Source organism: Aquarana catesbeiana, linkage group LG04 (assembly GCF_042186555.1).
Source record: "Aquarana catesbeiana isolate 2022-GZ linkage group LG04, ASM4218655v1, whole genome shotgun sequence".
Lineage (NCBI taxonomy): Eukaryota > Metazoa > Chordata > Amphibia > Anura > Ranidae > Aquarana > Aquarana catesbeiana.
This window is the reverse complement of record NC_133327.1, coordinates 386,681,995-386,695,684: the sequence shown is the minus strand read 5'-3', so window position 1 is coordinate 386,695,684 and position 13,690 is coordinate 386,681,995. Positions and strand designations below refer to the sequence as shown.

At 44.2% G+C, this 13,690-nt stretch overlaps 1 protein-coding gene across 1 annotated transcript in view; it reads left to right on the top strand.

Moving 5' to 3' along the window:
• Positions 1-13,690, top strand: part of MAN1A1 (mannosidase alpha class 1A member 1) — a 332,653-nt gene that overhangs the window by 221,454 nt on the left and 97,509 nt on the right. Inside the window, exon 6 of the mRNA XM_073627169.1 lies at positions 13,170-13,293. Coding sequence (XP_073483270.1) covers positions 13,170-13,293 — 124 coding nt within the window. The remainder of the gene's footprint in view (positions 1-13,169; positions 13,294-13,690) is intronic.

Sequence of the window (13,690 nt, the reverse complement as noted above, 5' to 3'; positions counted from 1 at the left end):
AAATTCCATACCAGACCCTTCAGGTCTGGTATGGATTTTAAGGGGAACCCCGCGCCAAAAAAAAAAAAAAAAAAACGGCGTGGGGTCCCCCCAAAAATCCATACCAGACCCTTATCCGAGCACGCAACCTGGCAGGCCGCAGGAAAAGAGGGGGGGACAAGAGTGCGGCCCCCCCTCCCTCCTGAACCGTACCAGGCCACATGCCCTCAACATTGGGAGGGTGCTTTGGGGTAGCCCCCCAAAACACCTTGTCCCCATGTTGATGAGGACAAGGGCCTCATCCCCACAACCCTGGCCGGTGGTTGTGGGGGTCTGCGGGCGGGGGGCTTATCGGAATCTGGAAGCCCCCTTTAACAAGGTGACCCCCAGATCCCGGCCCCCCCCCTGTGTGAAATGGTAAGGGGGTACATAAGTACCCCTACCATTTCACGAAAAAAGTGTCAAAAATGTTAAAAATGACAAGACAGTTTTTGACAATTCCTTTATTTAAATGCTTCTTCTTTCTTCTATCTTCCTTCATCTTCTGGTTCTTCTGGCTCTTCTGGTTCTTCTGGTTCTTCCTCCGGCGTTCTCGTCCAGCATCTCCTCCGCGGCGTCTTCTGTCTTCTTCTCCTCGGGCCGCTCCGCACCCATGGCATGGGGGGGAGGCTCCCGCTCTTCTCTTCTTCTCTTCTTCTCTTCTTCTTCATTTTCTTCTCCGGGCCGCTCCGCAATCCATGCTGGCATGGAGGGAGGCTCCCGCTGTGTGACGGCGCTCCTCGTCTGACAGTTCTTAAATAACGGGGGGGCGGGGCCACCCGGTGACCCCGCCCCCCTCTGACGCACGGTGACTTGACGGGACTTCCCTGTGGCATTCCCCGTGACGTCACAGGGAAGTCCCGTCAAGTCACCGTGCGTCAGAGGGGGGCGGGGTCACCGGGTGGCCTCGCCCCCCGTTATTTAAGAACTGTCAGACGAGGAGCGCCGTCACACAGCGGGAGCCTCCCTCCATGCCAGCATGGATTGCGGAGCGGCCCGGAGAAGAAAATGAAGAAGAAGAGAAGAAAAGAAGAAGAGAAGAGCGGGAGCCTCCCCCCCATGCCATGGGTGCGGAGCGGCCCGAGGAGAAGAAGACAGAAGACGCCGCGGAGGAGATGCTGGACGAGAACGCCGGAGAAAGAACCAGAAGAGCCAGAAGAACCAGAAGATGAAGGAAGATAGAAGAAAGAAGAAGCATTTAAATAAAGGAATTGTCAAAAACTGTCTCTTGTCATTTTTAACATTTTTGACACTTTTTTCGTGAAATGGTAGGGGTACTTATGTACCCCCTTACCATTTCACACAGGGGGGGGCCGGGATCTGGGGGTCACCTTGTTAAAGGGGGCTTCCAGATTCCGATAAGCCCCCCGCCCGCAGACCCCCACAACCACCGGCCAGGGTTGTGGGGATGAGGCCCTTGTCCTCATCAACATGGGGACAAGGTGTTTTGGGGGGCTACCCCAAAGCACCCTCCCAATGTTGAGGGCATGTGGCCTGGTACGGTTCAGGAGGGAGGGGGGGCCGCACTCTTGTCCCCCCCTCTTTTCCTGCGGCCTGCCAGGTTGCGTGCTCGGATAAGGGTCTGGTATGGATTTTTGGGGGGACCCCACGCCGTTTTTTTTTTTTTTTTTGGCCGGGGTTCCCCTTAATATCCATACCAGACCTGAAGGGCCTGGTATGGAATTTAGGGGGACCCCCACGTCATTTTTTTTTTTTTAATTTTGGTTCGGGGTTCCCCTTTGGGGAATTCCCATGCCGTTTTTATCAATGAACTTCTATGTGTATTGTCGGCAATGCAATAGCCGCGGGTAGTTTTAAATGAGTTTTTTCCTTCAAAATGTCATTTTGCTGTCAGACTGTTCTAAACACAGGAAACATGCGCCCCTTTACAGGCACACTATAGACACCCCCCAGGTACGAAATTTAAAGGGATATTACACTTTTATTGATTGACTTTAAGTATTATTAAAATCACTGCTCCTGAAAAAACGGCCGTTTTTAAAACTTTTTTTTTCATTGATCCATGTCCCCTGGGGCAGGACCCAGGTCCCCAAACACTTTTTATGACAATAACTTGCATATTAGCCTTTAAAATTAGCACTTTTGATTTCTCCCATAGACTTTTAAAGGGTGTTCCGCGGCATTCGAATTTGCCGCGAACACCCCAAATTGTTCGCTGTTCGGTGAACTTGCGAACAGCCAATGTTCGAGTCGAACATGAGTTCGACTCGAACTCGAAGCTCATCCCTACTACCAGCCATTTTTTTACAACCACTAATCTGTTCGCCCGCTGGTTATGCGGTAATACTGTATGGTAGCTTTGGCTACATACAGTATACCGCGCTGAGCCAATTATAGGAAGCAATGTATTCTATTAATGAATACAAAGCCTGCTCGGATTGGCAGAGGTTGTAACATCAGCCCGCCTCTCTGACTCAGCCTATCCAAGCAGGCTTTGTATTCATTAATAGAATACCTCGCTCGTCATGATTGGCTCAGCGCGGTATACTGCATGTAGCCGAAGCAACATACATTATTACCGCACATTCAGTGGGCTGACAGATTAGGAACGTTTGTTTTGAGCCAACTTGGCCCAAACGAACTAAAGGTTCACATTTTTTACCCCATGTATAAGACGACCCCCGATTTTTGGGGGATGTTTTTAAGTATAAAAAGTCATCTTGTACGCCAGCAAATACGTTAGTTATAAATTATAATTGATCAGAGAAGCTGGTAATTGCAGTTTTCTTGGCTTAATTTATACACTGGATCTGCCATTTCCACTCTTTCCACAGACTATGGCTCCTGATGACTTTGTACTGTAGCTGGCAGTGGTGGTTTTGCTTGGTATGTTGGACTGGTCCTTGTGAATTTGCTTGATGCATTGATTGCAGTGGTATAGGCAGTGAAGCACGTGCAAGGTACACATAAGATACTTTGAAGATTTTTCACAGTATGAAGGTGTTCCTTTCATGAAAAAAGCAGTTCTTGAACTCCAACTAAGTGGCTGTCCTAATACAGCCTCTTAAGCAGTAATGTTAAGGTTTTCAACTCTGTGTACACACTGCACAGGTTAGTCCCATGCAGTCGCCTTTCAATTTTGTAGCTGCATGCATAGTCTGAGTACAGAGGGAGAAGTAAATGTATCCTTCTGGCTGCAGCAGATTAAAGTGCTAATATTCTCACAGCATGCTTTTCTGAGGCGAAGCTTAAGCACGTGTAGTTGCATAATTGTGGCACTTTTAGGCCAGCATGTTCTAGAAAGTAGATGCTGGCCTGAGATAATGCGTTTGTATTCTGAGTAATTATGAGGATGACAGTTTTATCAGTATACTCTGATGTCTTTAAAGTGATTGTAAGGGTTCGTTTTTTTTTTTTTTTTTTTTTTTAAATAACGTCATACTTGCCTCCACTGTGCAGCTCGTTTTGCACAGAGTGGCCCTAAACCTGGTCTTCTGGGGTCCCCTGGCGGCTCTCCCGGCTCCTCCCCACATCAGATAACCCCCTAGGCGAAGCTCTCTCGGCGTCCATATCCGCCGAATGTATGACTCGGCCCTGGCGCCCGCATCATTGGATTTGATTGACAGCGGGAGCCAATGGCTGCGCTGCTTTCGATCTATCCAATCAAGATTGGAGAACCCTGGGCAGAGAGACAGCATGTCCCCGCTAGGTCAAGTTCCATGGCTCAGGTAAGTAAAACGGGGGGGAGGGGGGGTCACTGCCAGGTGTTTTTTCACCATAATGCATAGGAAAAGGTTTAAAAGCACTTTCATTGCATGTGATTCTTATAGGAAAAACTCTTAGGACCAGTTCACACCACATGTAGTCCAGTGCGTTTTTTTTTTTTTTTTTTTTTTTTTTCTGCATCCAAAACACATAGAAAGTAAGTTATATGGTTTTTAATGGCATAGTTCACACCAGTGCTTGCAGTTCCAGTGCGTTCCAGGTCCAGAAAAAAAAGTAGAATATGTTGCATTTTTCCTGCACTGGACTGTACTGGAACGCTGTAAAAAGCATCAAAAATGCACTGGAACACCCACGTACTTACAGTTAAGAAAAAAAAGGCAGAAAAATGCACTGGTCTGCATAAAAAACGCACCAAAAACGCACATGCAAAAAAGCATCTGGAGCACATCCGGACTGTGTTTTTATGGTGTGAACTGGCTCATGTACATTCTGTTTAAAGCGTAAACACATTGGGTGTAATTTTGGTGCCCAGGAGCCCCTAGTGCTGCATACAGCCACCCATAGACATGAATGGGTTTAGCCTTTATGCAGATATGCATCGCTATTTGCATAAAAAATTTAATGTTTGAATATAATTAAGCAAAAAATATCATCCTTTGCTACTAACAGGGTTGTGGGGGTTTCTGAATTGAAGCAGTATTAGACCCCAAAGCAAACATTTCTTATATTGCAGCTTACCATTTCGTAGATGTGATGGCTGCTTTCTTCCATTTTCATCTGGTAATCCAGCCAGCAAGTGTGTTTTTCATAGCACAAACTCACCAGTAGGATGTATCAGTTTACAGTGCCTTGCAAAAGTATTCACCCCCTTGGCATTTTTCATGTTTTGTTGCCTCACAACCTGGAATTAACATGGATTGTTTGAGGATTTGCATCATTTAATTTACAGAACATGCCCACAACTTTGAAGATGATTTTTTTTTTTTCTTGTGAAGCAAACAACAAATCGGACAAAATAACAGAAAAAGTCAATGCGCATAACTATTCACCCCCTAAAGTCAATACTTTGTAGAGCCACCTTTTGTGGCTATCACAGCTCCAAGTTGCTTTGGATAAGTCTCTTTGAGCTTGCCACATCTTACCACTGGGATTTTTGCCCAGTCCTCCTTGAAAAACTCTCCAGCTCCTTCAAGTTGGATGGTTTGCGCTTGTGAACAGCAATCTTTAAGTCTGACCACAGATTTTCTATTGGATTGAGGTCTGGGCTTTGACTAGGCCATTCCAACACATTTACATGTTTCCCCTTAAACCACTCAAGTGGTGCTTTAGAGCAGTGTGTTTGGGGTCGTTGTCCTGCTGGAAGGTGAATCTCCGTCCTAGACTCAAATCACACATAGAGTGGTACAGGTTTTACTCAAGAATATCCCTGTATTTAGCACCATCCATCTTTCCCTCAACTCCGACCAGTTTCCCAGTCCGGACTGCTGAAAAACATCCCCACAGAATGATGCTACCACCACCATGTTTCACTGTGGGAATGTGATGTGTTGGGTTTGCGCCAGACATAGCGTTTTCTTTGATGGCCAAAATTCAATTTCAGTCTCATCAGACCAGAGCACCTTCCTCCATACATTTTGGGAGTCTCCCACATGCCTTTTCACAAACTCAAAACATGCCATTTTGTTTTTTGCTGAAAGAAATGGATTTCTTCTGGCCACTCTGCCATAAAGCCCAACTCTGGAGCGTACGGCTTATTGTCGTCCTATGTACAGATACTCCGGTCTCTGCTGTGGAACTCTGTAGCTCCTCCAGGGTTACCTTAGGTCTCTGTACTGCCTCTCTGATTAATGCCCTCCTTGCCTGGTCCGTGAGTTTTGGTGTGCGGCCGTCTCTTGGCAGGTTTTTCTGTTGTGCCATGTTCTTTCCATTTGGTTATGATAGATTTGATGGTGCTCCTAGGGATCATCAAAGATATGGATATTTTTTTTTATAACCTATAACCTGACTTGTACTTAACAACATTGTCCCTTACTTGTTTGGAGAGTTCCTTGGTCTTCATGGCAGTGTTTGGTTAGTGGTGCCTCTTGCTTAGGTGTTGCAGCCTCTGGGGCCTTTCAAAAAGGTGTGTATATGTAATGACAGATCATGTGACACTTAGATTGCACACAGGTGGACATTATTTCACTAATTATGTGATCTGAAGGTAATTGGTTGCACCAGTTTTTTTATGGGCTTCATAACAAAGTGGGTGGATACATACGCGCATGCCAATTATCAGTTTTTTATTTCTGAAAAAGAGTTATATGTATATAATTTTCTAACTTTACTTCGCCAACTTAGACTATTGTGTTCTGATCCATCACATATAGTTCAGATTAAAAAAAACATTGAACTGAAGGCTGTAATGTAACAAAATAGGTACAAAGACAGGGGGGGGGGGGGTGAATACTTTTGCAAGGCACTGTACGTGGGTGACACAAACCACTTAACACTGACAGGGATGATTACAATTATCCACTTTTATTCATACTAAACCTTTAAAAAATAAACAATTGTTTGCTGTAGTTGGCTATGTGAGCAGGAGTTTGGCTTCAATTTGTTAGTGGTTCTAAGGCCCCTTTCACACGGATGGACCGTTCAGGTCTGCCTGACAGTTTTTTAGGCGGACCTGAACGGACGGTCTATGGAATAACGGATGTCAGTGGTGACTAGGTCCACTGACATCCAATCCGCTAAAATGCAATACGTTTGCATCTGCCCTATCGGATTGGATGAGATCTGATGAAAACGGACATGCTGTCCGTTTTCTTCCGATCCCTCCATAGGAATCAGCGGCCCTCTGACAGGCCCCTCCCCGCTCAGTGAGCAGAGACGGACCTGTCATCCTCTGGCTCAGCGGAGATCAATGGAGAGATCTCCTGCTGAGCTGGCGGACTCCGCTGAGCGCACTGGAACACCTGAAAGAACACACATGGTTTTTGTTCTTTCTTCTGCTTTTAATATGTCACAAACTCAAGAGTTCTTGGCTGCAATTAATACTAGCAGACATTCTCCTCCGTTTACCCATCAAAAAAAAGGGTCTGCCATATTCAGTACTGTCTAAGACCCCTTTCACACATGCGGTCAGTTTGTCCATTTTTCATCCATCCGTTGACGGATGAAAAACGAACATCAATGCATCTCTGTGGAAAAACGGATGTAAATGGATGCTCATGCTTTTACATCCACATTCGTCGTCATCCTTTCTTTTTTTTTTTTTTTTTTTTTTTTTTTTTTTTACTGATCAAAGCTCTATTTTTCTTCCGTTTAAAAAAAAAAAAACACGGATTAGTTAACCCCTTGATCGCCCCCTAGTGTTTAACCCCTTCCCTGCCAGTGTAATTTTCACAGTAATCTGTGCATTTTTATAGCACTGATCACTGTATAAATGTCAGTGGTCCCAAAATAGTGTCAAAAGTGTCCGATGTGTCCGCCGCAATGTCCCAGTCACGATAAAAATTGCAGATCGCTGCCGTTGCTAATGAAAAAAAAAATTAATAATAAAAATGCCATAAATCTGTCCCCTATTTTGTAGATGCTATAACTTTTGCACAAACCAATCAATATATGGTTATTGCGATTCTTTTCTTTTAAAATTTTTTTTAATATGTAGAAGAATACATATCGGCCTAAACTAAGGAGGAAATTAATTTTTTTTATATATATATTTCTTTTGGGATATTTATTATAGCAAAGTAAAAAAAAGCTTTTTTTTTTTTTTTTTTTTTTTTTCCAAGATTGTCGCTGTTTCTCTGTTTATAGCGCAAAAAATAAAAACTGCAGAGGTGATCAAATACCCCCAAAAGAAAGCTCTACTTGTGAAGAATAAAGGACGTTAATTTTGTTTGGGTGCAACGTCGCACAACCACGCAATTGTCAGTTAAAGTGGCGCAGTGCCGAATCGTAAAAAATGCTCTGGTCAGGCAGGGGGTAAAATCTTCCAGGGATGAAGTGGTTAACAAGTGAACACACATAAACACGTCTATCGTTTAAGCACGTCTACATTTTTTTCTGCTTAAACACTTTTTTTACTGAACACGCAGTTGAGGAGTTTCTTTCTGGCCTGTAAACGCCTATGTGTGCGTTGACAGGTTAACATGAAGGTGTGTTTACAGGGAGGAAAAGACGAACGCCAAAAAAAGCATAATTTTTAGTTTCAGTATCCATGATGCCAAAAAATTACATGTATGTCATTTAAATTAATGACCGAAAACAAGTCACATATCAGAATAGATCACCTACCAGTATAAGTCATGATAAAATATTATGGCACTCTGTCATGTCTCACCTATCATGTCATCCAAATTGGAATGTGTCACCTGTTATTTTGCACATATGGGGTCATAGAATTGAGGATGATCTGTGGGTATATCAGACTGACTCACATATATTGGTAGGGTACACCCCATGGATGTAAGAAAATGGTGAGGTTGCATCTAACAGAGGTGGTCAGGTCACATGCAGGGAGAAACAATGGACAGATAGCAGGACACACTTTACATAAAGGGGAGGCACATTTGTCTGCTGAGGCAGGGCACTATTATGAAACAAGAGAATATTCATCAGAGAGAGGATATGCTCATAGTAGGAAGTATTGAGTGAAGGGAGGGGGGTAGTGTGGTGGGAAGATGCACTGGACTAGCTGTTGCTGATACCAGAAACCAAGGTTGGAAAGTAGGGGTATGTATACAGACAAGGGGGTGAGACAGAGTTGAAAAACATACAAGACAGCTTATCCATTGCCAATTTTTTATTTTGGATTGGTCGCAGATAGCCAATATCCATTTCTTAATTCTTAAATTGTAAATGACTGATGGCTATGTTGACCTTTTCTTAAAGTGACTCTTGTTCCATCTAACAGTGCCCATACATAAATACTGTTGTAAGGTTCTTATTGCTCCTTTTCTCATGTCACAGATCTCTAGCAATCCCTAGATAGCAGATGTAAAAAAAAAAAAAAAAATCATATTTATCTACTTTCACTTCCTTCATCCCACATTTTCCTAATAGTTTTTATTTTTTTAATTGGTTGAGAACAACCAATAGTCCTACAAGACCCAGCTTTAAAATCCTGATCAGTCTAAGGGCTCTTTCACATGGGGCGGATCAGTGATGATCCGCCCCATGAATATCCGCTTTCTCAGCGGGGATCGCACCGCCGATCCCCGCTGAGCAGGAAAATTACAGGTCCGTCACTGCACACTGTGCAGCGACAGACCTGTCAGAACGCCGCTCTCCACTATGCGGGATCGGGTGATGACGGACCGTAGAGCCTGTCGTCACCCGATCCGATCCGAAAACGGATGGAAAAGTAGGTTTTTCCTCCGTTACACTTTTTCGGATCGGAGCGGGTCGGATGTCAGCGGACATGTCACCGCTGACATCCGACGCTCCATAGACCTCCATGGAGTGTCTGTTCAGGTCCGCCTAAAAAAAAACTGACAGGCGGACCTGAACGGACAGTCCGTGTGAAAGAGGCCTTAGCAGTGTTTCTCAACTCCAGTCCCCAAGGCGTACCAACAGGTCATGTTTTCAGGATTTCCCTCAGATGAAACAGCTGTGGTAATTACTAAGGCAGTGAAACTGATCAAATCACATGGCAAAATAATGGAAAGCGTGAAAACATGACCTGTTGAGGCACCTTGATTGAGGACTGCAGTTGGAAACGCTGGTCTAAGCTGTGGGCTGTGTGTTTCATATACTGTCTTGCACAGCCCTGGCAATGATGACTTGTTTACTATTGTGAGTGTAGGGGCCTTGAAAATTACTAGCAGCTGATTATTTAGCACTTGACAGAGTTGTGTGAGGTGGCAGATGGATCACACAGCCTTTGAGCTCTAACGGAGCTATCTGCTGGATATATTTGCTGAGATTACTCACTTGGGACAATTCCACCCCTTCCTCTGATCCTCTGACAGGACCTGTTCATCTTGCTGCACCTGCAACCCCCCGGAGAGCCAGCTGGAGGGAGGGAACACACGGGAAATAACCCCAAATATTCTGTTGCTGCCACCACTTGTTCTTACTAGCTGCAAGTAACATTTGTGCACTCCCTGATAGGGAGGGTATGGAGGGCCAGGGAAGACTAGTACTTTCAGGCGACTCTTCAGACTTTTATAGCAGCAGTATCCGCTGGGTTTGAAGCAGGCAGCCAGCTCACAGTGACACTTGGTTAGATAACCTGTGAGAGTTTCCTCAGGGTGCTTGCCTCCCGTTCCAATACCTTATCTTCATGTTGCCTTATGCAAACCCATCTGCTGCTGCTATAGAAGTCTGTGGAGTTGCCTAGAAGATTCCTTGATGTTCACTAGTAGCAGCTGGCCGGATCACAGAATCTTCATTACTGCCTTTTCAATAGTGGTGGATCTGTCTGCACTGGCAGGGTTGCATGATTGATCTCCTTTTGGTAGATCATACAGCCCCACCAGTGCTGACAAATTCACCACTATTATGATACCAGCCAACGCATCCCCCTGCTTTTGTGAATGACAGTTACAAAAACTGTTCAAGAACATGCAGATTTACAGGCGCACCTTTTTTTGTGTTCAAGGGGGTCTATTCAACCTTTTGTTGTCTGGTTCAAGGGGTTTTACTCAAACCTGTTCATGGTACCAAAGCCCAGCGAAGGTATCCATCCTATCCTCGACCTAAAATCCCTCAACAAATTATTCCTTCATTCCAAAATTTTGAAAGAAATCAGCAAGGTTAGTAGTTGCCTCTCTGATACAAGAACACATGGCATCTGTAAATCTACAAAATGCCTATCTACATGTTCCCATTTACCCACCTCAGCAGTTTCAACTGCTAGAGAACACTTTCAGTTTGTCACATTGCCCTTTGGCCTATCATGTGTTCCTGGGGTGTTAACAAAGATCTTACCCTTTCTTGCCCTTCTCAGGGCATCCAGGTAACAAGCTATCTAGACTACCGTTTCATCTATTGCCAAAAGGAACAGTTCAACTGCTTTAAAATTTGGCTGGATGATCAATTTAAAAAAAAGAAAATTTGCTTTCCAGCCTTCCATGCGCTTAGAGTATGTAGGTCTTGTCCTGGATGCAAAAGTCTTTTTCTTTCAGAAAGGAAGATTCTTTCTCTAAGAGTTCATGCTTGTCGACTGAGATCCAAAAGAAATCCCATAGTAAGATTAGTCATGTGAGTTCTGGATCTAATGGATGCCTTCTTCGCGGCATTACTCTACGACCAATTCAATTCAACAACTCTCCAGCAACAACTCTCCAGCTAAACAGCCTGTCAGCATAGAAAAAACAGGCTCTTTCCCTGAATCTGCCTATGCTCCTTTGCCCCTTAAACCAGAAATTTCTTGTCCTCATGGATCACTAATTAAAGTCTACAATTGAAAGGTTCTTACAAGATACGCAAGTCTGTCAGGTTGGGGAGGAATCTTCCAATCATTGACAGTGCAGGGAACATGCCAAACTTCCCATCAACCTCAACCCATCAACCTCTTGGAGCTCAGAGCTGTCAGGCTGTCACTCCAGCAATGGACCCACGCTCCTTTCCAAAGGGACATCTAATTTTTGGGTACAGGCAAATAAATGCATCACAGTGCCATATACTGTATCAGCCATCATAGAGGCACTAGGATCCTAACTGCCTTGAAGTATGAAAACCAGATCATCTTGTGGACAAACTTACTGAGTGGACTACTGCCAGGTGAATTGTCTCGGCAAAGAATAATCGTCTCTTCATCCAGATGAGTTCAATCTGATATGCCAGAAATGGGGGACTCTGGATGTGGATTTCTTATCCTTTAGATACAACAAACTATCCCTGTTTGTATCCAGAACCAAGGATCCTCTAACTCTGGCCTAGGATGTCCCAGTTCTCGCCTGGTCTTAGTTTAGACTAATCTATGCCTTCCCTTCCTCTGAGCATTCTTCTGGCACTGAACTGGCCCAGAAGAACCTGGTACAGAGACATACACTGACTTCTTGCAGATTACCCCTGGCCTATTCCTATCAGGCCATTATTATAGCTATTATATCATGGCCCGCTATTCTACCCTGCTTCAGTCTCTGGCTTTATTGGCATAGCTGTTAAAACCCAGGTCCTAATGAATCAAGCCTTTGCAGCACACCAAGGTTCTCTGAGACCTTAACTTTGTTTCTCTGCCTCAACCACCATTTGAACCCATCAGGGATATTCCCTTAGAGATTCATACAAGCAAATGGCCTTTCTGGCGGCCATCACATCTGTCAGATGTGTTTCTGAACTAGTGGCCCTTTCTTGTAAAAAGCCCTTCTTAATGCTTCACAATGACGAGGATGTATTACATCAGCCTAGACTACCTTTTCTCCCAAAGGTGGTTTCAGTATGCCATCTCAGTTAGAACATTGTTCTACCATCTTTGTGTTCTGCTCTTAAGCACCCAAAGGAAATCTCTGTACATTGCCTGGACGTAGTCAGAGCTATTCATGTGTACCTAAAAGCTAGTGCTTTCATCAGATAAACAGGTTCCCTATTTGCCAAGGGCACCCCACTTCAAAGTCCACCCTTGCATGCTGGATAAGGGATTTAATTGCTAGAGCTGTAGAACAAAAACCTTCACTTTGACCTTTTACACGCACACTACACCAGACCTCTGTAAAGCCCCAAGCCTCTGTAAAGCCACCACTTGGTCTTCTGTTCATACTTTTTCAAAAGTTTTACCAGGTGGATGTACAAACTTCTGACACAGCATGGGCCGCAAGTTTCCTGCAGCAGTATTCTGATCCTAGGTTTTTAATCCTTGTTGTTTTTGAGCCTGTTGGCACAGTTCTGTTTGCCTAGTTACTGCCCACACCTATATACATTTCTTTGGGATTTCCCATGGTGTATGAATAAGATGACTGTGCCCTGTACTGTACGAATAAGATAACAAATTTTGATTACCTGTGCAGTCTAAATCTTAGGGTACAGGACACAGACCATCCTTCCTAAACTCTCCTCCATACTCTGCGTTGCTTGTTTCAAAACTGAGGACTCATTGAGTGGGGTAGGGCTATAAGGGAGATGCCCCAAGGGCACGTGTCTTCAAAATCTTGCCAGTGTCCAACCATCTGAATGTACAATCTTATAACCCATGGGTGCGTAACTTGTGACCTGCCAGCTGTTGCAGAACTACAAGTCCCATGAGGCATTGCAAAGCTGATCAATGCAAGCATGATTCCCAAAGGCTGAGGTATGATGGAACTTGTAGTTCCGTAAAAGCTGGAGGCCACACAGGTTGAGCAGCCATGTGTAACCCATGGTGTATGAATAAGATGCCTGTGTGCTGTACTGTATTTCAGGATACGGGGTGGGAATAGGTTGAGCCTTAGTTAGGTTTTGACTGAACTTCCACTTTGATTCATGTTTAATCAATATACAGCTTGTTTATGAATTTTTCCCTATTCTGACCCTATATCTTGTTTCTTGATATTTAGTGGGATTGGTCGGAATTGGCCCTGGGCTTCTGGAGGCAGCAGTATCTTGGCAGAATTTGGAACCCTGCACTTGGAATTTGTCCATTTAACGGAGGTATCCGGAAACCCAGTTTTTGCTGAGAAGGTTGGTTTATGTTACAAACTTATGAAACTCATTTACTACAGACAAAGTAATTGATATCATTTGGAACCTTTATCTTGGTTTGTTTCCTAGTGTACTTATTTTTTTATGCTTCACTGGCTTCATGTTTGTTCTAGAGCAAGTATTCACACAATGGGAGTTAATCCAAGTTCAGGATGGCGGTCCTGGAGCTTGCAGCTTTTAATACAAGCCAACAATAACAGCTCCCATGTTCCTATCCCCATGTACATTATGGGTTTTTGGACACGGACGGCTTTAATTTACAGTGTATGGGCATGCAGAAAGAAATGCCACCAAAATAAATTGCACAGCATTTTTTGTAATGCATTTCTGTGGACAAATATGCAATGAAGTTGTGATTCCTAGGCACCACAATTAA